The 27,373-nt window shown below is 42.2% G+C and overlaps 1 protein-coding gene across 4 annotated transcripts; it reads right to left on the bottom strand.

Annotated features, from left to right (window-relative positions):
- Positions 1 to 129: 129 nt before the first annotated feature.
- Positions 130 to 25,185, bottom strand: rab3gap2 (RAB3 GTPase activating protein subunit 2 (non-catalytic)). Of its 4 annotated transcripts, none has more exons than XM_076748597.1 (35): positions 24,786 to 25,185; positions 23,361 to 23,446; positions 22,874 to 22,991; positions 22,699 to 22,780; positions 22,365 to 22,412; positions 22,177 to 22,252; positions 21,914 to 22,015; positions 21,170 to 21,269; positions 20,592 to 20,690; positions 17,593 to 17,741; positions 17,315 to 17,394; positions 16,669 to 16,761; positions 16,414 to 16,553; positions 15,817 to 16,012; positions 15,449 to 15,592; positions 14,949 to 15,031; positions 14,773 to 14,837; positions 14,577 to 14,667; positions 13,633 to 13,754; positions 13,206 to 13,419; positions 12,845 to 12,942; positions 12,606 to 12,714; positions 12,285 to 12,445; positions 11,930 to 12,104; positions 11,535 to 11,714; positions 11,191 to 11,297; positions 10,863 to 10,929; positions 10,519 to 10,589; positions 10,395 to 10,430; positions 10,020 to 10,148; positions 8,286 to 8,501; positions 7,358 to 7,447; positions 6,986 to 7,210; positions 6,689 to 6,853; positions 130 to 3,555 (listed from the first exon to the last, which is right to left on the bottom strand). In XM_076748597.1, the coding sequence occupies exons 1-35, from the start codon at positions 24,892 to 24,894 to the stop codon at positions 3,403 to 3,405; spliced, it is 4,179 nt and encodes a 1,392-aa protein (XP_076604712.1). In that variant the 5' UTR covers positions 24,895 to 25,185; the 3' UTR covers positions 130 to 3,402. The 4 variants fall into 4 exon arrangements, with proteins under 4 accessions (XP_076604712.1, XP_076604714.1, XP_076604713.1 ...); XM_076748599.1 differs by having other exon boundaries at positions 10,074 to 10,148; XM_076748598.1 differs by having other exon boundaries at positions 13,206 to 13,416.
- Between the last annotated feature and the right edge of the window lie 2,188 nt (positions 25,186 to 27,373).

Raw genomic sequence — 27,373 nt, 5'->3', positions numbered from 1 at the left:
ACGATTGTGCGTAAAAACTGAAAATATCTAAATTATAAATAAATGGAGTTTTATCTGTGAACATGTTACGAGTGACAGCAGAATTAAACATAACCAATAACACTGAATTACCTCAAGACAAACAATATCTAAGGTTTTGAGAAACCTCTTTATTCTGCACTGGCTCAGCCATGTGGGAGCAGCTGATGAGGGACTACAGAATAGGAGGTGTACAGGCACAGCTAGTACAGTACTGTCTGCATATATATAAATAAAAAATAAGGTCCATATTTCTTTATGATACAGCTCTTGTCCATTAAAGTGAAAGAGGAAGGGGAGATGTCAAACAGAACTCTGATATGGCACACAGTTAGGACAACCACACACTGACATCTGATTTTTAAAGTTAATCAGATTGAAATTGAAGGTGAAGTGACAAAGAAAAGACATGCACCATTCCTCAACATCCATCTCATAAATGTATCGCCCCACAATACTCTTCAATAACACAAGTATTCAATATAATCTATGTATCATGCACAAAAACGGATTGACGGATTAAAAAAGTTAAAAGCCTATTTTATCCACTCTATACAACCATGTATCCAAAAAAAACTTTGAGACACTGTAACTGTGGAGAAAACAGAATATAAGAATTTGCTAATCCTTCTTAATGTATATTCATTCACAAGCAAGGATGGAGCGAGGTTCACTGCGTGGGCAAAAAGTGCATCAGTATCAGAACATTCCCCAATATGCAATTGCAAGGAATTTAGGGATTTCATCATCCACAATTAAAAGACATGATTGTATAAAGGATTACTGCAAGAGCTTGGGAACCCTTTGAAAAACTGCTGTTGGCAAACATAATTCCTCACTGCATCTACAAATGTAGTTATGAGCACGCAAAGTGAAAACCAAATATCAACAAAACTCTGAAATGCTGGAACTTCTCTGGGCCCGCGCTCATCGAAGAAGGCCTGATGCCAAGTGGAACAAGTCCATATTTCATTGTTTTTGGAAATCATGGACGAAAAGGACCATCCACATTGTTACCAGAGCAAAGTTCAAAAGCCAACATCTGTGATGGTATGGTATGATAGTGGTAATAGCGTGGGGAACAACTGGTGTCTGCGGCTCAGGAGGTTTAGCAATCCTCTGATCAGAAGGTCGATGGTTCTGCCTCTACATGCCGGAGCATTCTTGGGCAAGATACTGAGGCCCAACTTACTCCTGACGCTGTGCCATCGGTGTGAGAATGGAGATTGCTCATCATGAGCAGCTTGCAGGTGGCGCCCTGCCACAATGTGTGAATAGGTGAATGCTGGCTCATGTTATAAAGCACTTTGAGTGGCTGGTAAGTCTAGAAAAGCGTTACATGAACACAGTCCACTGAACTGTGAAGGCTACATTAATGCTGACAGGTACATACAGTTTTCTGGAGCAACACACACTGCCATCCAGATGAGGTCATGTTCAGCTGTGTCCTTACTTTTTTTCAGCAAGACAATGCCAAACCACTTTCTGCACGCTGTCAGTCCCAAAAGCTGACTGAGTGTTCTAAAAACGGTGATGTAAGACAGCAGCAAACACGCCCCATCCCAATTTTCTTGTTTATAAAGTATATTTACAAAAATAAAGTTTCATCAGTTTGAACATGAATCATCTGGTCATTGAACTGTATTCAACTGAATACAGTACAATGATTGGCAGATCATTGCATTCTGTTTTTATGTACATTTTACACCAGTGGTGGGGAATGTCCAGCCTCTGGGCCATAGCGGTCCGCAAGACCATTTTATCTGGGCTGCAAGGCAATTCATAAATACACATGAATCAGTTATGTTGATGTCACATCAATGCATTATAGCGAATGTCAAGAAAAGTAGATGTGTCACGCTTTCCAAGTGAAATAAACAAATGATTATGTTTTGTTGAAGTGAAAGGTAAACCAGTGCCTCTACATTAGTTCATGTGGATGCACTCGCAATGATGAAAGTGTCAGTTTGCCTGGAATAATTCATAGAGATGAAGGAAAACCTGACGTGGAAACTCAGTGACAGCAGTGTGTCTGTGTGATATGGCCTTCATGGTGGACATTACCAAGAACCTCTCAGAGCTGAACCTCAAGCTCCAGCCAGCTTCTCAAGCTCTCTGCTTTCAAATGTGAAATCATTTGAAGTGAAATTAAAGCTTTGGCAACTGGAAAGAGGAAACACTGAGCATTTTCCTGCTCTGTGAGAACAAAAGCTGCTGTGACTTCTGAATATGCTGCTGAGTGTGAAAACTCCTTCAGACATTTGGTGAGAGGCTTCTGGACATGAAGAGCGAACAAAAGGAACATATTTGCTATGCTGTTTAATATGGAACCAGCTAATGTGCCGGACAACCAACATGAAATTACTGAGCTGCAAAGCAAAGACCGACAAGCAGCTGTTTTCAAAAGTGACTCTTCCAAAGACTCAAGAATGACTGACCCAAACCTGCAAAACCAGCTGCAAGAAGTAGCATCATCACTACCATCAGACGCCTCACCAAAGAGAAGCAGTTCCAGCCATCGCAGAAGTTAGTGTTAAATAATTTACTATGGCCTTCGAAGGATGTTCTAAAAATTTAAATGACCCTGGCTGTTTCACACAGTGTCCCAACTTTTTTTGACGGGGTTGTACAACCCGATTCCAGAAAAGTTAGGATTCTGTGGAAATAAAAACAGAATGCAATAATGATAAACTGTGTTTACAGACGAGTGTTTTACAAAGTGTCCCATGTAGTAATAACCTTTATACAATCATGTGTTCGCTAAGTGGTGAACCTCGCTCCATCCTTTGTGAACGACTGAGCCTTTCCAGGATGCTCCTTTCATCCCCAATCATGATACTATCACCTGTTACCAATCAACCTGTTTACCTGTGGAATGTCCCAAACAGGTGTTTTTGGAACATTCCACAACTTTCCCAGTCTTTAGTTGCTCCTGTCCCAATTGTCTGAAATTTCTGGCATCAAATTTAGAATAAGCATATATTTACAAAATCAATGAAGTTGATGAGGTTAAACATTAAACAAACTGTTGTTGTACTGTTTTCAATTGAGTATATGTCAAAAAGGGTTAGCAAGTTATCGCCTGTTTTCTGTTTCACACAGTGTTCCAACTTCTTTGGAATTGGGGTTGTATATCACTGCTTTCAACAATTGAGTTGTGAAGATGAATTTATCAGATTAACATGAGCTGAATAACAAAACACAAACGCTCCTCCATGACAGCGATAAAAGAGGGTGAGAAGGCCATTCATGGGGGGCATATGACACCCTCTGCCTCCATCACAACTTTCCTCTTTTCATTTCTTTTTATTTGCTTCCCTATCATCTTTCCATCTGTCCACTATGGCCTTCAAAGGTGTCTCCGTCCGCCCGTCCCTATCAGGGTCAGTTGTCCAAGGTGAGGGCCTCCACAGCCTCCAGAAGGTGCAGGGCCAGGCTGTACTGAGCATGGTTCTCCGGAAGGATTTCAATCAGACGGCCAACCAGTCTGCTGGTCTGCGACAGGGGGACCAGGGGGCAGCGCAGCTCACTGGGGTCCTGCAGCACACAGAACATTACATTACAAACATTACAAACAAGCAGCCAGGCCTCTTAGTGCAAAACTGTAGAGCTTCCCGTTAGGTCAAATAGTATGTTAACACTATAACTGGAGGGCAGTTTGTGTGTTCCATTATTCCTCCAGTCCCCTTCAAACTTACCCACCATTTCCACCATACCACATCACTGTGCGCATGTTCTACGGGCTCCAGTGCCCACAGAGAATCATGGTTGTAATAATAATACAGAAAAACCATTGGCTGAGAACTGGTACTGAAATGGATTGGTGTCTTTGGATTCTAAGAATGTCTAGGACGTATGGAGAGTTATCCTTTTTGTTTCTTTTTTTTAACTGTTTAACTTACTGTGACATATATTTCCATCCTTCACCCTATCTGTTTGCACAGCTACTATGACCTTAATATACAAATATTCAATATTATTATTCCAGCACTGTGAGAGTTGCATGTGTATGTTAGGGGTGTGAGATATGGCCAAAATAATTCTGTGAATATAATAAAGAAATACTTCATCATATTTGATTTTCTTTGGAACTTCCATACAAACAAAAACAAGTGCCTCAACATGATAAACATTCTTCATAACATTCTTTCAAAATGGAAGCTTTAAGGTTCCAAATAAGAGCAGAGATATGACAGAGGCAGCTACACTGTCATCAACACGTCCATTTGCTTGCTGTGTAGCAGTTTATGCACTGTGAATGACAGTGTGTACATACTTAAGGAGATAACTGCTACGGTGGAAAAGGTGCTGCCAAATCTCTACTGTGAACACATTTCTACCGTTGCATGGTAAATAATGTCATACTGCCCAATCCTAGTGGAAATGTATGTGTGTTTTCATATCCCCTCCATATCCAACATTAATACTCCTTGGAGGTCTGTCCTTTGCATGGGACATTTTAAAGGTGTGGGGCCAGAGGGTCATGGGGGATCAGTGGAGGCTGGGGGTGAAATCAGTGGAGAGGGCAGGGGCACAGAGACACAAGTCTCAGGGCGAGGGGATGGTCAAGGAAAAAGGTTGCACTGCCTACAAGGCAGGTCAATATTTATCTGACAGACACTGGTTCTAAAATACATCTCTTCAATGTGGACCAAACCACATAGTCTTTCCTTGAAAATACAGGCAGTGGCCAGCAGGCCTGCATGATATGAGGAGACTCTGCCATGTGCACTGTTCAATATTGCGATGATAATACGACTCGTGATAAACCAATACTGAATTGTGCGTATTACAACCTTGTTTCCATAAAAGCTGGGTTTGCTGTGTAAAACATAGATAAAAACAGAATGTAACCATTTGCAAACACACTGTGTTTACCAACAACAGTTTTACAAAGTGTTCCTGAGTCCATGTTGTAATATCCTTTATCCAATCATGTGTTCACAAAGTGCTGAACCTCGTTCCATCCTTGCTTGTGAACAACTGAGCCTTTCAAGGATGCTCCTTTCATGCTTGGTATGAACATTATATAATAAGCAAAAGCAGTCTGTCCATTCTTGTTTTTTTTTTTTTTTTCTCCTGGCCTGTATTTGAGACTGACCCTTGTTTTTGTCAACTACACCTCTGCCCATTATCTGACTACTGGCTTTTTCCTGACGAAATATGGTATCTTGACAACGCATCATACTGCTGCTGGCATTGGTGATGGCTCTCTCTAATTGTCTGCATCTGGGTTGACAATATTTTGGATCAGGCATAATTATCTTCAGGGGCCCGTTTCACAAAGGAGGTTCAACAAACTCCGAGTCTAATCCTGAACCCTGAGTTGATCTAGCCTGAGATAGGAAACTCCGAGTTTTCGGTTTCAGAACAGGTGATTTGAGTTAGTTCAATCAACTCAGAGTAGGTTAACTCAGAGTTAAGCGCGTGCACCACGACTATAAAAAGCCAGCATCAATGGAGCCCCGATTCGACGAGTCACCATGGCGACGGGGAAGAGGAGGGCTGCGTATTTTACCCCACTGGAACTCGAAATCTTAATGCGCTCATATGACGAATTTGAGCATGTTTTTAGAAAAAAGTGTAACACCGCTGCAGCTGCAAAAGAGAGGGAGGCGGCGTGGGAGAACATTGCTGCTCGGGTCAGTGCGTAAGTTTAAACGCAGTCCTTTGCAATCACAGTAATATTACAGGGGAAAACTGCTTGAATGGTAGCTCATTAATTTATTTCATGTAGGTGCAATCCCGCGGAGAAGAAGCGCACTTGGCAGCAGCTCAAGATGAAACATAAAAACATTGTTTTTAAGACACGGCATAATTTAATGGGGGTACCTCATTTTGATCATGTGTTACATTGTAAAGTAAATATTAAGTGGCTGTTTGACTGTGCAGTTGTTTTATCACCAACATAATGCTGCGCAAAGAAACGCAGCGCAACACACAATATCTGCTGGGATGTGAGAGCATGACTCCGGCTGGTAATGTTGCAAATGTAAGGACGGATTAGGTTGTGTATGTAGATGATGGACTGTGACGTGAAACGGTACCGTTCAAAAAGATAATTGTCTGGAAATGCCAGAACATCTATGCGCGGTCTGATAACCATCTCCCGACGAATATTTAATTCCCTGCGCAGTAATGCTGCACCTTCATCCACGGGATCGTTGTCAAAAAGACATGCCATGTTAGTGAAAAAAAGTGCCTACTGACTGATTTTTTTTTTTAAATAACAGACGGCAAAACTATGTTATCCCAAAACTCGCCTGCTGACGAATGAATGAGGAAATCAAATACCGTGTGTGGCTGACAGAGGGCGGAGACAGAGAGAAACTCGAGGTTCATTGAGAAAAACCTGGTCCCGACCAGGTTAGGTTCATAGAGTCTGTTACTATGGTAACTGACCGAGAGTTTAAGTTACCGCTCTCTGTGAAACAGGCTAGAGTTACCCCTCTTTCTCTGGTTTGAGTTACCTCCCTTTGTGAAACGGAAAACTCAGAGTTTCCTTCATTTCAGGCTTAACAAACTCGGAGTTTTCACTAAACCTGCTTTGTGAAACGGGCCCCAGGTCTATTTCAGGTCGGACCTGCAACCTGTAAACAGCATCTACCTTTTAAGAACCCATGACTTAAATGTCTCCAGCATGTAAGACGGCGCTGTTCTGGTCTCTTACCATAGCCTTGAGCCATGTGCAGAGGGTAGGGGGCAGGCGGGCCAGCAGCTCCATGGCAGCCTGTGTCTGGCTCTGGCTGTGGAGCAATGAGTAGCTCAGCCTTTGGCCAGTCAGGACCAGCAGCTGGGAGCCCAGCACATCCTTATCTTCCACCTCTAACATCACCTGGATGATAAGATGCAAAAACACACACTTAAAATGAAAAGCCAGCAGATGTTTGGTTGTACTGTGGTCATCATAAAGGTTAAACAAAAGTGGTATCATTCCAATTTTAGCTTCTGCCTGCCACAATCTTACATCTTCAGCCCGGAGGTCCAGGCTCTGGTTGTAGAGCTCGCAGACAAGGTGCCGTCTCAGGATGTCAGGGTTGACTTGCAACAGGCAGGCCAGCTCCAGACACAGCGTGGGCCACCACTCAGCACTGGGGCCACTAGAGGGGAGGGGTGGGGACCTGGCGCCAGAGGCTGAGCTGTAAGAATCATCTATAGCCTGCACCCAGCTGGTCAACACCCGGAGGAGGAACTGAGTTGGAATGTGGGAAACACAGATGAGACAATTGATATAAATATTGGAGAGGGGATGGAAGGAGAAGACCGTTGAGACAACAAAACACACTTCAATATGCTAATTTTCTATTGACTTCTAGATGTTTTTCAGTCCACCTCTCACCTCTTGTCGTATTGAGATCAGGCATGGGTCCATGTCTCCACTGGGCATCAGCTGAATGGTTGTCAGATCTCTGAAGAAAGCATTCTTACCCTGGAGCGCACACGCACACACACACACACACACACACACACACACACACACACACACACACACAGTACTCTGTTTAATTTAGATTATGAACTAAATAACTGCTCCAAGCTAACACTAACACAGTGACTCAGTCAGTGTACTGGTGGAATAAAATGGGCATCTGACACTGAACCATCAAAATAACAACAAAGAATGACACATGAACAACTCGTGTGGACATAACTTGTTTCTGTCACCTTGAGGATTTTCATGCAGCTTCATGTTGGAGTGCTGCTTGTGAAGTTGTATGTGTGGTTAAGTTGTTCATGTTACTCTGGATACTATGACCTCAAAGTGGACTTACTCCTAAGAGTCGGGCCTCTGCCAGTTTAAACAGGTGGTCAGTGTAACAATCAGGTGTATAGTTAACGCTAAGTGTAACCAGCATTACACCAACAAAACACAGACAGCATACTTTCAGCAGAGCAGCAGTTATCTTCAATCTTCAAGAGGTGATGCAACACAGTGCTAAACATGACTCTCCCTAACTTTTTGAAATGTGTTGCTGGCATCAAATTCTAAGTGAGGATCATTTTGAAAAAAAAAAAAACAAAAAACTGAAATTTCTCAGTTTCAGCATTTAATATATTGTCTTTACTATTTTCTACTAAATATTGGGTTTCAGTGTTTTTGCATATGTATCTACATTTTACACACTGTCACAGCTTTTGTCCAGAAGTTAAACTTTGGTGGATGTATTGTATATATGCTTTCCTTCACAGTCAAAGTGAGGACTTATCTGTATGTGTGTGTGTGTGTGTGTGTGTGTGTGTGTGTGTGTGTCACTCCATCTCCTCACCTTGCTGTCAAACAGGCTGAGTGGTTTGACCCTCAGAGTAAAGGTCATAGCAGCATGTAGCAAGGACGCTAACAGGCAGTGGTGTTGCACCAGGGGGTAGTGGACGCCTTTCTGCTCCAGGGCAAGCTCTGCTATGGACACAGGGCCCTCGGCATTGCACCACGCCTCCTCCACAGACAGCTCTGGAGCAGAAACCTCCTCCACTGCTGAGTCCGCCTGCATGGAAACAGAACAGAAGAAACGATGAGGAGATAGGGCTGTGTGCTTGAGCTGATCACAACTCATAGTTTAGTTCACAGTTAACTCAGTTGGGTGAAGAATACAACACATGTACATATTTTAAAGTCCCCGTCCATTTAAAAATGTGTTTTGCTTATTCTTACATCAATTGGTTTGAGCTTCGCTGTATAGAATGATGACTGTGCAGAATTTGTCACTAGCAGGCTGCTGTTACATTCATTTGCTGAAGGAGGAAAGTGTGCTCACTTAAAATCAGATTTTAACATGTATATACCAGCAGATTTTTCAATAATATTTTGTGGAAAAAATCATGTCTTAAAACATGACTGTGGGGATCTTTAAATGGTACAATGTGTAAGAATTTGCCATCCGTCAAAGGTTGCTCCAAACAAATAGTGGGCAGCATATCACCAAGGTTACCGCTAACGGTCACTCACTAGACTCTTTGGCTGTAGCTACTAGCTGCCATTCAGTTAGCCATGCAGCTTGTCGCCCTATTAGCTGACTGGAGTCTGCCAGGACCAAGAGCTCAAAGCACTGAGATGTTTACTGTGTGGGCGACAGAACCAGGCCCAGTAGCCTCCCAGTGAACTCGGCCGAATCTGGAGCGAAAACAGCCTCCAAGACCGACCAAGGCCAGTGTGACGAAAGGAATTACAGTACTGAGGTGATGTGAAGCAGCTCAGACCAGGACTGTGACTCCAGGGACAATGAAAACATGGCAGGCTGGGACGCAGGAGAGAAGCAAGAGGAAGGTGAGGCATCACCAGCGTGCATCACCAGCGTGCAACAGCAGCATCCAGAGCCAGAATATTTAGACATCTGACTCGAGGGACCAAACCAGAGATGGTGATTGTTGTAATAGTGCAAAGACAAGATGGTTTTGGTGAGTTTTGCCAGTATTTTGGTTCTGTCAAGTTTGAGTGAAGTGTGTTTTACAATGAGTTAATTTGGCAAGCTTATCTTATTTCAGTAGAGGGAAACTTGAATTCAGAAGTTGAGCTTGTATTTTACTGTTTAACTGAATGTAACTGAAGACTGCCCTTATTGACATCTTATTGACATTTTGCAAGTTCAGTCTTATTTATTCATTTTTTTTAACTAAACTGAAAAAGCTAAGAGAGCTTGTGAAACACAGCAAACTCACATACACCTCCCAGCTGAAACTACAGTGGGCTATACAATCACACCATCTCCTCTCGAGGTACACAGTGGTATTATGAAACAGGATCTTCTGGAGCTAGCAGATTAGCATGCTAACTTCAGTAGATTTCTCTGCAACGTAATACATAGACGCTATAACATCAGAGCTGTTACTGTAAATGTTTGTTCATTTATTAAACATTTGAAACTACATTTTTGGCCATATATTACACATTGTACCTGGAAATATGCTTGCTAGCTAATAAATCAAAAGCATGTCACGTGTAGGTGTGGTTAGTAGTGGTAGTGATGAGGTTTCTCCATGCTTTTTTCTGGACTTGCGTTACTTACATAGTAACTCATAAAAGATAAAGGGCAGTGATTTTTAACCAATACTCCAGTCACCTCCATGAGGATCTGCAGAAGCTGCACGCAGCAGCCCAGGAAAGACGTCACAGCTTTGTCTCCCATCCCGACATCCTGCATACATGCACACACATCCTTAATATATGCAGCTTAAGACTTCAATTGCATGTGAAATAATCTTATCAAAACCACAAAATATTGTATTTGTACTGTTTTCATGTGAGCATATGTCAAAAAGGATTAGTGAATTGTCACAATATCTTTTTTTATGGTTTACACAGCGTCCCAACTGTTTTGGAATCAGGTCTGTATTTGAACCCAGGATGATGCTTTAGAATTTATACTAAAACACACACTTACCCGTCGACATAAGCGATCTTTAGGTGCTTTCCCCACCTAGCAGAAAGAGGTGTAAATATTTTATATGTTGCCTCACAGACCTCAGATACGCTGGCAGACTCTATGCTGTCTGTGCATTACTTACCTTTTCCATGAGGAAGGCTGCTGCTGACAAACGCTTGACTATGAACGTGCTCCACATCATTGTAGAAATACCTGTGACGAAGATTCAGTGAGGAGGTCCAATATAACAGTATTAACTGTCCCTTTCAGAGGGGACTGATTTACAAAGCAGAGACAGTGGCATCACTACAACACAGTACTCTCATAATGAGTAGTGAGCTCACACATCTGAGCTGGTATTTTACACATACCGGACCTGAAGAAAATTACACCCACGTCCATTTACAAATATATTAGATAGATTAAGACATATGATTACATAAAAAATATCTGCAAGCATATTAAAAAAGTCACTGAGCCCCTTACCTAGCTGGATATGTGGACTGGAGACAAGTTTCAAATGTTCCACAGCCCAGCATAAGTATCGACCCTCCTAGAAAAAGAAGCCAGAGAGAGTACAGGCTTAAGAACAAAGGAGACTGAGTCTTCATGCATGGTCCTTGGCTGTATGAATACCTGAAACTGGCTTGTTGCAGCAAGTAATGATAACATACACCAAATGGACAGAAACAGGACACTGGCAGAGAAGGGATGATCCCCAAACTGATCACGCTACATGACAAATGAGCAACAACAGAATCCAGCAGGATGATCAAATATGCAAATATGCAAGTATGCATGTGTGAATGTGCACCTCAGGGTCTTTGTTCCACTGCACTACATATTCCCAGCAGCAGTGGGCGAAGAGCAAGTCGGGTGAGAGGGAGTGTGGGAACCGCTGGCACACTGCCACTAACAGCTCTGGAGAACACAGAGGACAGTGTTTGAGGTGGATTTGAATTGAGGTTATGAAACAGTCAAAGAAAATATGAAATTAATACTATAGTAATATTCAAAAGTTATTAAGACAAATAACAGGTAAAGCACAGGTAAAGCTCTTAAACGTGAGAGCCAATGTGTTATTTAATATCCAAACTCATTAAGATCAAAGAAAATATTTTGATCACATCCAGACTTCAGATTTTTCTTCTTCCTGACCTGCTGTCCTGTCCGTGTCCTCTTGGCTCTTCTCCTCCTGCTGCTTTCGGTCCTCTCCTGTCTTCTGCACCAGTTTGTCTTCTGCCTCTTTGTCTTCTCTCTTTTGGAGAATTTCCTTCAGTCTCTCGGGGGGCAAGCTGTGCCTGAACACCCACTTGGCGACACTGTCTGCAACGCCACCTTTACAGACAGACATGAAAACAATAAAAATATAAGAGAATCTGTCTTATGTAGCCACGACCAGATGGATACCGAAAGAAAAAAGACAGAAAAACTAAAGAAAAAAAGAGAAGGAAGTAAAAGACTAAATGAGATGAAAATCATCAGAAATGTCTTCCTTTTATTTGTAAGCTGTCTGCCTTTGTGTATTCCTGAGGATATTCTTTACAGCCTACCTGTTCCGCCCTCCAGCAGTGTTTTGATAGAGCATTGTGCTGCAGCGCCCCCTGCTGCTCCCTGAGGAGGAGGCACCAACAGCAGGGTCTGCAGCACCAACACATCCTCTAGCTGGCGAACACACACCACCCACTGCTCCAACTCTAAGGACACTGCCTCCCATTCTGACTGCAGCTGTCACATACAGAAACAGACAATCAGTGATATGCTCTTAGTGATTGATTTTCAACTTCACAGTGAGATAGAAGGTGGGGGAGTAGCAGCAAAACACACATAAAACAACATCTGATGCTTCACAATCAACACCTATTGCACTTGTGTGTCTATGTGTGTGTGTGCATGAATCTTTTCTACCTTGCTGTCAGCTCGGCTTGCGATGCTAGCCTTGGCAGCATGGTGAGCAACGAAAGCGGCCAGCAAAGCAGCGGCAGCATTGTGGGACTGGATGCATGTGCAGCGAACCTGCTGCCACCAGGGGGATACAGACTGGGGGTCCCATGACTCTTCAACAGCCCCTAAAGAGGAGGAGAAGTGGTAACTATCATCTGAGCCCTCTTTTTCACTGACTTCCTTGGCGGACAGAAAAAGTCAGTACACACACACACACACACATACACACACACACACACACACACACACACACACACTGAACACACACTGAACACACACGTGTACCTGTCATGTTGCTGAGGGCGATGAGTAGTGTGTGTAAGTTTCGAACAGTCTCCTCTGGTTTCTGAAGCACCTCCTTCTCTCTTTGCAACCATACACTTAGCAACAGAGACTGACAGACAGAGGAAGAGTAAAAAAAGAGTATTAAAGAGAAAATATCAGTTTACAATGCAAGTACTAATACACAAATCATAAAACAATGTTCTTGATTGCTGCCAAACTCAGTCTTTTCCTCATCTTACCAGTAGCTGCTGTGGACTGATGCCAGCCTGCTGCAGTGTGTCACAGACTTTATGGAGTGGACTTTTTCCACACAGACAACCCCAGAACATAAAGTTTCCTACAAAGGACACACAAGAGGAAAGCATTCATTTTGGATTTGTGTCGTGTGCTCCCTTTATGTCTGATGTCGTTTTGATTTCTGTACACTAAAGGTTAAATTGAGTTTCTTTTGTCCTGGACTCATGCCCATTTCTTTCATACATAATATTAATTTCAATGTGCCACAATGTGTGAGATGAACAAAAAGCTACACATAACCTCCATAATACTGTTTTAATGCTATCAGGGTAACTGGATATAGATTAAGGCAAGTTGCCATACCTAATTTATTCCATTCAGGTTCAGCCATGCGGATCACCCTCAACTTCCCGTCCTCTGTGTACTCCATCTGGGAGAGGAAGGCTTGGGCAGGCAGGGGTGAATCGGGCGAGTCCTGGGCAAAGGAAACACTGGGTCTCGTGGTGAGCTGGGCATAGCGTTGCAAGGTGGGTCGAACGCGGGACAGTTCATCCTCTATGCCTCTGAGGAAGTCCTGCTGTGTGGGAGGACATAAGAGAGTTTATCATCAGTTATGAGGAACAATAAAGAGGTTTAAGGTGACCACCAAGAAACAGCAGTCACCTAACTGTTAGCTGTAGCTTCACCACAAAACTTAAGTAAGCCTGTTATGTAGATAGATAATGTTTGTGGGAGTACCATTAACAAGTTTTCTGTATGTCTGTGTGCACGCGTGCATGTGTGTCCTCACATTTTTAGGGCAGGCCTCCACATCAGCAGCAGAGTGTAGGTGCTGGATGTCAGTGTAGAGCTGAAGCAGTTTCAGCTGTGAAGAGCACAGCTGGATTAATGCTGGATCTACTTCCTCAGGGTCTGTGATGCAGAAGCATAAATAGAGACAAACCATTGGTGTATGAATGATATGTAGGCAGGGCTGCATGGGCCGTAAGACTGGAATCCGAAAGATTTCTTTGTCCTTCAACAGAATGAACAGATTCAAATCATTTGCCACAGATGGACAAAACTAAACATATGAATACATAAATAATTATATAATGAAACGTTTACAGTTGGGGAGCAGCAAGATAACCATATTACTGGCAGCTGATGTGCAACATCAGCTATCATAAAGAGCAAGCCAGGTTTACTTTCTCAGTGCTGTCATGATGAACGTGCTGATTTCATTAATGCATTACTGTCTGTCCGTCTCAAAGCTGGAGTGAATATAATGGGTATTACAACAAAGTAGACAACCTACAGCTTCATGCATTTCTGTGTCAGTCAGGGTGGATATAGGTCGGCATTTGCCTCCATCTGTTCAGCTACAGCCAACATTTGAAAGATGTCATTAAAATCTGCATCATGTCCTGCCATCTTGAATTATACAAAAGCAATGGATTCAAGTCTGAGGGCAGAGTCCATCACCTGACCTTTCATGGCTGAAGCTACATTTCACTGTGGCAAGTTGATAAATTCTATCAACTGTACTGTGAGAGTATGGTATCATCATTATTATGGAGTCATCCCTTCTCTCTCCTAATGATATGTACATGCACACTGGACATTACATTCCTTTACATTTCAAGCATTTACCCAAAATTTTCAGAAACCCAGTTCATGACACTTCATTTTTAATGTAGTACATCTGAGAGGTGAATAATATGTTTTCTTCTTAATAATAAACTGATACTTTACCTTGTTGCTTCAGAGTGTCATGTAAGGCGCGTGTGATGTTGGTAAGACATGAGACAGGAACATTCTTATTTGACAGCAGAGACTCCAAAGCCTGAAAGGGAATGTGAAGACTGCAGTTACAAATGTGACTGTTACCACTGACCACAATATGCCTCTCTATTAACGTGTGAGGCCAGTACTGAATATCCGGTTGTACCTGCTTTTTAATGGCAGGATGTTTGATATCCAGCAGCACACTTCTGGCTTCAGACTCCAAAATATCTGATATGAAAATATGATTAAAACCACACAGAAAAACACAGATTCACCGCTCTCTCATGTCATACCATTGCATCTCCATCTCCATTCTGCTCTCGCTCCTGTATCTCTTACCAGGCTCCACTTCTCTGTTCCTTAGTATAGCAGTCAGTCTCTTTAAGAGGTGCATATCTTTGGCTCGCTCGCTTTTCTTGTCACTGAAATGAGGACAACACAGAGAGATGGTGTTTGGATGCACTGCTGGCAGCCCTCATTACAAGGCTGCCTTTAACAACCTGTGGACTGGGGAAGGAATCACTGTAGTTGAAACTTTTGGCTCTAAAAATAAATGATGACCATTCCTGTTGCCATTAAATTCCCCGCCATCAACCGTCTCTAGCACGATGCTAATGAAGCTGTTGGCTTGAGTGAGTAAATCAGCTATACTATACAAACACAGCAACCAATAACTAAATAGTTGATACTATCAACACCAAGTAACAGACGGTTAGTTTTGGATGGTTTAGACATGTGAGATATAACAAGTGAGCTTTAGAGGTGCTGGACTACTCGTTTAAAATGCCAGCTGATACCTTTGAGGTTCAGTGTGTGTGTGTGTGTGTGTGTGTACCAACCTGAGGGCCAGGTGGAAGGGGATGTTCACTGTCCTCAATGCTCCTGTGATGGGATCAAGCAGACACACCTGCTGGGTGTGGAGTTGCCAACCCTGACTGGTCACACTGTTCACCCCCATCAGACGATAACCAGCATACAGCAACCTGGAGGCGCGCACAGACACACACACACACACACACACACACACACATATCACCAGTTGACTCATCTCTTATTGTGTGCTGTTCCCCAGTGTGTCAATCCCATTTCAGTGTACAGTGTATGTTTCTGTGCTATGCTTATGATGAAGATGCACAGGTGCTGCTTTTTGTGAAAACAGCTGTACGAAAACGTGAACACTTTCATTTTGAGAGGACATGGTTTATACCTGCAGTGTTTGCCCACAGTGAAGGCTCCAACTCGAGGCCCCTGCTGCATCCCCCATACCTCCAGGATTCCCCTGCGGGGGGCATAGATAACCAGGAACAGAGCATGGCGTCTGGGGAGGGAGGTGGAGGGGGAGAACTCTCGATCACCTTGTTCCTCTGGAACCTGCAGCCAACCCAACTGAGCATCTCGGTAACCTGCAGTTAAATTAATGAAGCGTTACATTGACATTATAGAGACACACTAACAACCTTCAATTCTGAATGCATGACTGCATCACAACTGAATTTAAAGACTGAACTGAGTTTGATAGACAGCATGAAAGGGTTCAACGTTGTGTGCTCTCAAACTACATCAACTCTTCAGACATGTATAATTGTTGCACATTGTTGTTTATGCACTCAAGTGTTGACATGTGAACCATGGTCACTCAATTCTAAAAAGAGACAAGAGAAAGACAAAACACACGAAGGGTAGAAATGCTTTACTTTACCAAGGCCATGCTGAACCTATTCAATTCTTTACAGAGAGCCCTTTACAAAACCTCTATATTATTCATTTCTTAGCGCTTGGTCTTTTCTCTCTACTTTCGCTTCACCTTTCCACATTCGAATGGAAATGCCCCTGGCCAAGTCCAGCAGCGTCACTCGACCGAAATCATCCGTCACTCCAGCCAGCATGTTGCAGGGGGACAGACAGATGGACTCACCGTGGCGGCGAGAGTCTGGTAGACCAAATCTGGACAGAAGAGGACAGATTTAAGGTCGATGAAAGGACATCAGCAAGCTTCTGTTGCCAACATGGAGCACAATAGAGTATTGCTGCATTTGTGCTGAGATGTCATGATTGGTACCTGATGCTCATAGGTGTCGCAGGCTCCACCTTGGGCTTCTGTTTCTGAACAACCTCTTCTTCATTCTTATTCTTGTTCCAACCCAACCATCCACTGAGAGGAAAACAGCGAAACAGCAATGATGAAAAACAGACACAGAGAGAGTGAACAAGAGACAAATAATGACGAATCCATATAAAGAGAGGATTAAGGGAGACTGAAGTGTAAGAAAAGGTAATAAAGAGAGGAGGCAACTGACAACAAACACTTGGATGCACAAGAAAGAGAGTGAAAGGACACTCAAGACAGGGTGAAACCAAACTACCCTCCTGTTCAGATAAGCTGGCAAATACAGCAGCAGTGCAGCATCAACAGTCTGCCATGAATCAAATGCACACACACACACAGACGCACTGGACAGTCCTGTTTGTCTTTTAAACAATGCACCACACACTGTGAGATGTGCTTGTTAGTTTTTTTTCTGTTTTACTTTGTCTTAACTGCTGTATGTTTTTTGGAAAGTGCTATTAAAGTGAAATTATGTTTGGTAAAATCATTAATGAATGCAGATAATCTTGCTTGTACACACACAAGGAAGCTTGGTCTTACTCACATATTTGCTCTCTCTCACACACACATGCACGCATACACGCATGCACATACGCACCTGGCAGCACTGAAGAGGGCGGAGGTGAGTTTACTGGCCACAGCCAGAGCCACGTGAGAGAGGAGAGGCTGGGAGCTTCCCTATCGACAGACAGAGAAGCAGCAAGAACAGTTGAATTTACTCTCCAAAATGAAATTAAAAGCACACTGTTGTCTTACATTGTGTACTGCGGGTCATTTTCACCACTTATGTTGGAAGATAGCACAATTATGTCGCCTGTACAGTAATTCTTGGAAATGAACAGCCTTACTTGCTTCATTTCTTTGTCACTCACTCACCTCTACAGCATAATAAAAGCCTGTGTACGGCCCACCTCCCACAGTGACATACTGGCTCATGGCAGGGGGGCTCCCCTTGACTGAAGCATTAAATCCCCCCAGGATAGATGCATTTTTCATCTGGTCAAACACGCATAGCGTCATAATGCCTAACAGCAGGCGAGATGAAGAGAGAACAGGGATGAATGAGACAATGACAGGAATTAGAGCATTAAACACAGTACTCTGCTGTCAAAGTCAAACAGTCATTCCATTTTATCCTACATGAAATGAAATCTCTTCCTAGCACACCCTAATCAATTTTTTTCTGCCAATACTGATTATATTTCACTGTCTATGAGCTACACCGGCCTATACACGACCAATGGACCTCACCACCTCTATCATATGACTCCATGGTCTTCACTGACACCTCGTCACCAGGAATATTCCTCTCCAAGGTGCGTTCATTGTGCAACAAACTGGATGAATGATAACTACTGGTGGGGAAAAAAAGATTTTTCTTCATTTTCCATTTTATGCTTCACAGAGATGTGGCTGTCTGGATCGATACTGGACTCTGGTGACAGATCTTTTCAGCAAAGCTTTTCATACACATAGTGGCTGGTGTGATTATGTGACAGTGATCCTGCAGCACTGTACTCCTGACCTGGAACCATTTTTCATAAACTGTAAACCTTGTTTCATTCATTATTGTTTGGTGTTTACGTTCCACAGCAGGCCAACGTGCATGAGGCACAGTGAATGCTTGCCAACCAGATAATGTGTGTGGAGCAGACAAACCTGGACTCCATAGTTATTGTTCTCGGCCACTTTAACAAAGGTAATCTCAGCCATGTATTTTCCAAATACAGTTTATTAAATGCCCAACCAGGCCCAATATGTTGGAACACTACCATAATACAATCAATCACACCTATCACACCGTACCCCAGGCTGCACTGGGTCACTCTGACCACGTTCACCCAAATCCTGCATACAGGCAGAAGTTAAAGCTGTGTAAACGTGTAGCAAGGTTGTCCACGAGTCAGAAGGTTGGCAGTTCCATCCCTGGCCTCTGCAGTCAATGTGTCGAAGTGTCCTTGGGCAAAATAATGAATCCCAAACTGCTCCCAATAGTTGTGTGAACATGGAGTGTGCATATGAACGATTATCTTTGCACCTTCCATGTGTTGTAAAGTGCTTCATGTCGTTGGTAAGACTAGAAAAGCACTATATGAATGCAGTCCATTTACACCAACTGGCTGCGATGGTGACATGAGCTTCTGTGAGGGCTGCTGTGTACCATCACACACCAGGGTGAGTTAGAACAATAACAGACCCTGATTCAATGCCAAACTCTGACAGTTAAGGTCGCAAAAGCTTGCAGAGGCGTTTAGGAGTGGAGGCAGGGACAGATTTAAAGAGTCAAAGTACATTTGAGTAAATAAACGACTGTACTCTGAGGCTATATCCACATTAATGTGCCTTTGTTTTAAAACGCATTAACTTTGCTATGTTTACACGTAGCTTCCATATTACTCCAGCATTTCTGAAAGTCCGAAAACAGAGACTTTTGGAACTGCGGCTCACTGTGCTTTCTATGAAAACTCCGGGACTGTGTTGTAAGCTGGATGACAGCTGGGTGATAAAGAGATCTCAATTGGAGATTGTGATAAAATTTGTGTTTTTCAGCTAAGACATTTTTACTTGATATGGGCAGATCTAACAGCAGAAATAAACTCAACAGACAGTCAGTCTGTAGTTTTTGACCTGCACATCAAAGATGAGCAAGTGTGGGGGAGATAGATTACATTGCATATCTCAGTTGTCCTTCTAGACTTACTGTAAGATACTTGTTACACTGCTGAATGATGAAATGGCAACAAAGCATCTTTTCATCATTCACTCCTCTGATGGATTGTATATTTGTAATGCATTTACAAAGAAACATGACAAAGTCACCCTGTTAAATTAGGCCAGCTTGTGTTGCATCCACAACGCCTGCAGGAAATGTAAGCTTGCCTTGCTTTGTTTTCAAAGCCAATAAGATGCACTGGACCTTTGCCTGCACTGCAACTTTTCCTCTGAATGGATATTTCAAATGCAAATTCATTCAAAATTCATTTTCATTTAAACTCAAAATACTTGTGTCCATTGGCCTGTATCACTTCATGCTTCGTTAATTACATCCATGGCACTTCCTTACACTACTTAGCTTCATTTTTTGGTAGACTGCCACTCAATATTGTCAAAATGCTAAAACTATAAGTAAAGTCAGACTAACATTTGATCATGTGGTCAGTTATAGCTGACCTGAAATGGTTACATAACCATCAAAATGACCACAACTTACCCGTGCACATATGTGCGCGTCATTGGTGTGCGTTGGCATCTAAACAACTAGCACTACACCTCTGAGCAACACTTTTAAGGTTCTTTAATTCACACCGTCACACTGCCACCTGGTTAAGATCCTAATACACGACACAGCAGCCAAACTGACCTCTACTGCTGTGCCAGCTGTTACAACATAACAAAAACCAGTCAACACACATCTGATACAGCTCATACATGATCAACTGGTATCAGCAACAAATATACTATATTCTTTAGTTTAACTAATGAATCCTCCCTCCACCCCCAAATTCACAGATGCTACATGTTACATTAATGCACTTTTTTTGGATTACATCATTTTTGGATTACTATTTTGCAAATACTTTGCACATTCCTGAGCAAAACTGCACAGCTCGTTCATCTGAAAAACACATTACACAGATTTATTTTTGTCATATTTCATTGTTAATTTTCCATTTATGCTTTTAGACTTGCAGTTCTTTATCATCTTTCTTTCTGTTATGTTCAATGTTATGCCCCAAACACAAAGGCACATTCCTTGTATGTGAAAACCTACTTGGCAATAAGCCTATTCTGATTCTGATAACTCAAACGTGGTTAAGGAAGGGCCAACAAACAGTGTGAACAAAAATCAATCACTCTTTAAAAAAGTCTCTTACCCACACTGCTGTGGTCCACAATGGTTTCCATGTCCTGCAGACCCCACTTCTTATAGGCCAGGGGAGGAGGCTGGATCACATCACTACCTGCTGCTGCCGCTGGATGCAAAGTGCAGTTGATGTACCATTTGATTACTAAATCTTTGACAAGGGATTTCAGCAACCATTGCCATTAGCTGGTACACAAAACTGGAGTGCTGTGCTTTCATTGTAACAAGATTACTTTGGGTCATGAAGCACGTTCACAGGTAGGAGCACACAAATGCACACAGCACTACTAGATGCTGTGCACACAGTGTCATCCAGTCATGTAAGCCTGCATCATTGCTGAGCTTCACATCCGTTATGGTCTGAACAGTAAACTAAACACTCACACATACATGTCACACACAGTCGTGTTTTGAAACAACTGCTGTCACATATTTCTAATATCTGCCACACATGCACACCTGCTTACCAGTTATGTGTACCCCTGAATATAAACACACAAGCATATGAATATAGTGTAAAAAATCTACTGTATGTTGAATGCACACATACACACACAATTACACACATGCTCACACAAGCAACAGTACCTCTTGCAACCTGGTTCCTGCAGGCACGCAGAGACTGAAAGAGGCTGAAGCCATCAATGGTGACCAGAGAAGCACGGTAGAGGATACTTAACTCTTCATGCTGTGATAGGATCAAATCAGTAATTATACATTTTTGGGATACGGACAAAAGTTCTGGAAAAGACAGGAAGTGAATCTTAACTTCAGAATGTTTGATCACAGAAATGTTCAAGAATTGATCTCCACATTCACTAATACAGTTAATGTTCAGTAATTTGGTAAATGGACTTACTCACTTTCTAATCAATCACATTAGAAGATTTCACTCTCATACCTGTATGGCAAACATGTACCTCCAATCAGCAGGAAGTTAGCTTAGTCTAGCTTATAATAACCAGAGGGGAAACAGCTATCCTGGCTCTGTCAAAAGGTAACAAAATTGACCTACCAGCACCATTAAAGCTCACTTGTTGGCAAATTATAGTTCATTTATTTAATCAGTACAAAATAATGTGTAACAATGACCCTTTTCACAGGACATTATGTGCCAGCAGAGACTGTGCTAAGGTAAGCAGCTGCTGGTTTTAGCTTCCATAATTACCACGCAAGTATGAGAGTGATATTGAGCTTCTCACCTAACTCTTGGCAAGAAAATAAAGGTACATTTTCCAAAAAAAAACTGTTTAACTGTTTAAACTGTTTCTTTATATTTGAACATCACTTCTCATACACAGTTCTGATAGGACTGTTCGGTGTGTGTACTACCTGCTCAGTTATCCCCGGATGACGAGGGATCTCATATGTGCGACATTTGAGCCTCAGTACAGGGTCTTCATGCAGCAACTGGGCCAGGAGCAGAACCCCAGTCTGACAAGAGACAATCACTTTTACATTTAATACTGACATTCCTGACTATTTATAGACCACATTGACGGGTTTCATATTCTTTTATCTGTTAATTATCTGCACAAAAGCACTGCAATACACAACAAGGACAGATAACATTTTCCTTTAGACTGACGAGGTACCTCTGTGTAGAAGCGCACATAGCCAGAACTGAAACCCACGACTACACATGTCCAGTCAGGCCTCCCTGTGGAGCTCCTATACATATACACATACACACAAACACACACACAATGTAAAAACAGCTATTATGACATATACGCACACTTCCACAGACATCTCTTCGATTTCATATGATAGTAATTCTTACCTTTTCTGGCTTGCCAGTGGTATACAGATAGAACTGCTCACACACTCTCTGTAGTGAAAAAACATACACAAAGTAGGATGTAGTGTCAGTATGACCGAGCTCACTTCACAGCTCCCCCTCACAGGAGACCTAAACCTATCCATCAGCTCATGGTTCATTTTGTTTCCCCACAATCAAACGACTCTTTATTCTTCTTGTCGCTCTTCATTTTCACTCCTGCGTATAAGTTTCTTGCCTTTTGTCTTCTAATATAGTGTCATGATTAATCACTTCTCCTTACATATACTTTACAGCATTTTCAGTCCTTCTCAAGTTAGTCTAGTTTGACTCTTACCCTTCGTCAGTGCTGAGGGTTCCAGTCCAGGACACTGCCAGAGTCATCTCCTCTCTGCCGCTGTCATCTGAACGCCACTTAGCTGTAAGGATGAACAAAAAATAACACCAATAACAGCAATATAGACCTCCTCTGTGCACTTACATATGAGTATGTGTCCATTTCAATATCTGACCTGAGAGAAAGACAGCCTTCTGCTCTCGAGCCACGACCAGCAGGTCAGAGCAAGGTGACAGGGACACGACACAGTCCTGCAGCCAGGGTCCACTCTGCCCTGTCGCCCCCTCCTCCACCTGGAGGGTAAAGAGGAAAATCAGTTTGTAGAGACCTTCCAATATACTCTACTTGTCCCTTTAGCAAAAAAAATCAAACACTCATTTAATAGTCTACTCCATTCCAAAATTCCATGAGCTGCTGTTCAATGTCAGTTCAGTCCCTGACATTCTTCCAACGCCATTCAACAATTCAACTGGTTTCAACAAACACTTTGATTAGGAAATAAAGAGTGATCAACGATCAAATGGACAACATTTGTATAATTTAAGCAAACAATAATGAAATATTATTCATTCATACTGCACATTTGTTAGCAAATGATGCAGTTTTACAATACCAGGAAAAGGACAACATGAGAATAGATGACAAAATACAAAAGGGCAGACCATTTTGGCAGAAGTGGCTTCCTCTTTGCTGTCACCATTGTCCCATGCTGACTCCCAGTCAGACGTATCCCAAGACAGCTCATTTTCTGTTTGGAAAAAGGGAAACAGAAATTGAATTACAATTAGGTTTAACCTGTTACACCATATTTTACATTAATTTGGGACTCTGTAATTTCCTACGCAGGCATTTTATGGGTAGCTGAAAGCTTATTTCATACATGTGGAGTATTTATGTGTCTTTTTCTATCTCATTTGTTTAATTCTTTGTATGTTTTACTGTAAAGCACAGTGATCTTACCTGTGTATGATATGTGTTATACAAATGAAACTGACACAACCATGCTGACAGGGCAGCTTGTGCAAATGTGAGGACTAATAAATATATAAAGGACTGAAAAAATATTATTAACGGGGCCCCAGCAGCTCTGTGTGTGAAAGTGTTAAAACCATCCGCTAAAAGTATTGACTAAACACAAAAGAGAAGAGTTAAAGACATGAACATGTCGTTCTACCACAGCATAAAATCGAAAAGAGAGAGGACAAGAGGGGAAGGGCTGACGAAGGTTGTGCCACAGGGAAATAACCTAAAAATATTCAAAGTGGGTGGCTGACAAGGTGAAAGAACAAGCAGCAAAATCAAGGACGCGATCCCTTTGCCATAGACATTTACTATGCATTATGCCCTGGTGCAGTGTGTCTGGTGGGCAGTGTCACTTCTTTACAAGACTGATGAAGACTGATGACACATTCTGAATGTCTTGAAGAACACAGATTAAGGCAACTGAGCACAACCTTTCTGTGTTTGTGTATGGATATAGCTGCTCTCTTCTGTTGAGCATCCTGCAGTGATGCGTTCAGGTGGGATGACTCATTGCACAAACGGCAGGCAGGTTTCTCATCCTCGCCTTTCAGTGACTTGCTGGTGCTGCGGAGCACAAATAGCTCGATCGGCCATTCGCTTTACCAAGTCTTGCCATCAAATTACTTGTCTTGGTAAAAGGCCATCAAAAGTAGTTGTTCTTAATGGCGTTCATGTAAGATGTAGTTTCTGTATATCTCGCATATGCATTGCACTATTTTGTAACACACTTAAAAAGAACACCTTATACGACAGAAAACTGCTGTGCGTTCAGAGGGCGGCAGATTGATGTCGCTTAAGATCATATAATTCTGCCAGCTGTAACCAAAAAGTAAGACGTTTACGTTAGTTTACGACAAACGAACTTTCCAACCATTAGCCGCCCTGCTGTAACGTTATTTAGCTTTAACTGTTGTGTTTAGTCCTCAGCCTTGCTCGCATTTCTTAATCTTAATACGGTGAGTAGCTAGTTCCACGGGAAGCTGCAGGGCTGTGGTCACTTTGGTTCACAGTTATACGCTGTAGCATGCTACAGACAGCCTGTCTACCTGTGCTTGGTGGCTAACCTGTTTGATTCTTCTCCCCCGCTGGCTCGGTTTTCTGGTTCTGGAACAAGTAGTCCCTGACCGTTTTGAGCTCCTGGAGCCGACAAAATTCCACTAAGCTGCAGGACATGTCTCTCGTCCTGTCAGGACTCAAGTGGACAGGGAGTCAGCCTGTTAGCCTGCCTGCTAACAGTCCAGTTTTTGAGGATCAACGTAGCTTAGCGGTTTTAGTCCGTTTGCAAGTCCTGCTATGGTGTTACCTTTATGACAGTCTGTTCACAAAAACACTATTTCCTACTTGTCTTCAACAGTCCACACAAAAAATGACCACGAATCTAGTACTCTTATTTTTCCCAATATTTGCAGTTCCCACCCTAGTCCTGATGTGTTTGTCACACGCCATTGGCATAATAACAGTGGTGTGCTTCCGGGTTAGCGCTGAGTCGAAATTTTCGAAATAAAAGCAGTGTAAGATTAATTTGTTTACAAATGAGGACTCAAAGGATACGACAGAATAACATTCATACAATACATTTTCTACATTTTAAACTTACAGTATGATTTATTGGTAAGCTATTTGAAAATGTGTATTGGTATACTTTTTTCAGCAGGGGGCGACACAATAACATTTTTCTGTCGGCTTGCTGGAGCTTCAGCCTCAAACTTCAACTGCAGTTTTCCGTAATTGTTGCAGAAGGTTCTAGTATGTTTTTCCATTGTCAGACAAGTAGTCAAACTCAAAACTTTATTTAAAAAAAAGTAGTAATAAATAAATAAAAAAGAACCTCTTTCCATTCTTTGTGGTTATATCTTAATTATACATTTGTTTTGTATTGCTACTGTATACAGCAACTGTATTTAGGGTATACTGAACAAGTACAATATGCTAATAGGGGTTTACCATGTATGTAAGTTTTTATTATTATTATTATTACACAAAGACACCATGTGAGCCAGAACTGCTCATAAAGAAGGTTACACAACATACCTACGAGTCCTGTTTTGTGAAAAGTTGAGACATTTCTGTGTATCATTTATGGCATTTCCCCTGAGTTTGCTCTTTGTTATGTTCAGGGTCTTGTATTTGCTTGTTTTTTGGTCTTTTGAAGCAACAGTGAGAAACGGGCACCTCATTCCCTTCTGTAATGTTCTCTGCATAAAAAAGGCAGCTCTGACAAAAAAGGCCTGTGCTTTGCAAAACCAGGTTTCCAGGTTTTGATGTCAGGCCCAACATATACGCTACTGTACTACTTAACAGACAGAAATGCAAGTTATATTGCTAAGAGAATGTGTTCTAGAGAAGAGTTCATTAAATTTCAAATTCATTGAGTGATGTACTCAGTTGCATCATGTGATCCTACTTACTGACTAACTGGTTACATTAAGCAAGTCACAGCCCATTTAATACTGTCTTGTTGCCCGACATGGATGGTTCATTACAATCCTTTGCCTGACCCCACATGGAGTTTCATACTGGTGGAGTCTTGTGGGTTCAGAGGTCAAGGATACTACTTGTAGTCAACATGCCCAGTTGTAGGTGGCATTGTTCAGCACTGCTTTCTTTCTCATCCTTTCCTATGTTCTTTAAAAAGCAATGGGCATTTTGCCAGTGTACTTCCCTCACCTTCACTAACAGTCCCTCCTCACATCCAAAAGACACACACAAACGAACTGTACAATGAATGCACGCATAAACACACAAACACAAACTCACCTCTGGGGGGTGCCCAAACGTTTCTGGTCAGGAAGGCCAGACACAAAAGCTCAGGAAACAATCGGGTGTCAGAATGGTCTTTGGGCCCGTCTCGGTCGCATTTGTTGAGCTATTGTTGCGTCAGCTGTTTCACAGTCCACAGAAACAACTCTCCATCTGGTTCCTCCTCTTCCTTTGTTGACAAGGAAGTGCCGGCATCTTTCTGTCCCAGTATGGACGAGTTGTTGGTATACAAAGAGAGATGGCATGGATTTATTCAGACACACTGATAGATATTCAAAGAAACAGCTGAGTGGTGTGCACGTCATATGGTACTATAGGTATTAATATAATGGAATTAGAATAAATCAAATTAAGAAGATAATAATTTTTTATTGCCATGTCAGACACAATGAGAACCTATATTAAGTGATTCGGTTGCTGTGTTATCAGACTTAAAGTGTGTTTGCCAAGTGGACTGATCGCTGCCTTACTGTAATCTCTTCATAAGTGCACTCTGTGCGTGGGAAACTCAGACTTTGAAGAAGGTAGTGCAGTGTGAGAAACAGAGGTCAGACTGCTGGCTGCTTTCAAGACTCCTTGCATAAGGTGACTCCTTAAATGAATAGTACACAGACACACGCCCACACAGTCTGAAAACCCTGCAGGTCACTGGGAGTTCAATATTGGGCTGCTTGTCTTAAACTTACAGAAGGAGGAGATTAAATATTTCAGTGTGATAAATCATAAACAAAAAATGTAAAACTAAGAATAATAAAAACAAAAAAGCCCTTTCGACTATTGTCACAGAATATGGCAGAATGATATCTGAGCTTTGGCCCATGGTGGCTGGCTGTGTTGCGCCATTCAATATATGTGTGTAAAATTTCAGCAGGTCATCGCACCAATGGTTCAT

The sequence above is a fragment of the Chaetodon auriga genome, chromosome 14, assembly GCF_051107435.1.
Source record: "Chaetodon auriga isolate fChaAug3 chromosome 14, fChaAug3.hap1, whole genome shotgun sequence".
Taxonomy (NCBI): Eukaryota; Metazoa; Chordata; class Actinopteri; order Chaetodontiformes; family Chaetodontidae; genus Chaetodon; species Chaetodon auriga.
This window is presented reverse-complemented; position numbering and strand designations above follow the sequence as displayed.

What these genes read in the sequence shown, in the direction of transcription:
- rab3gap2 (XM_076748597.1), bottom strand. Translation starts at nt 24,894, where the DNA reads ATGTCCTGCAGCTTAGTGGAATTTTGTCGGCTCCAGGAGCTCAAAACG. An exon ending in ACCTGAATGGAATAAATTAG is followed by an intron (nt 12,943 to 13,205) that starts GTATGGCAACTT and finishes TGTCCTTTGTAG; the next exon opens with GAAACTTTATGTTCTGGGGT. An exon ending in GCACATGGCTCAAGGCTATG is followed by an intron (nt 3,556 to 6,688) that starts GTAAGAGACCAG and finishes TGTGTGCTGCAG; the next exon opens with GACCCCAGTGAGCTGCGCTG.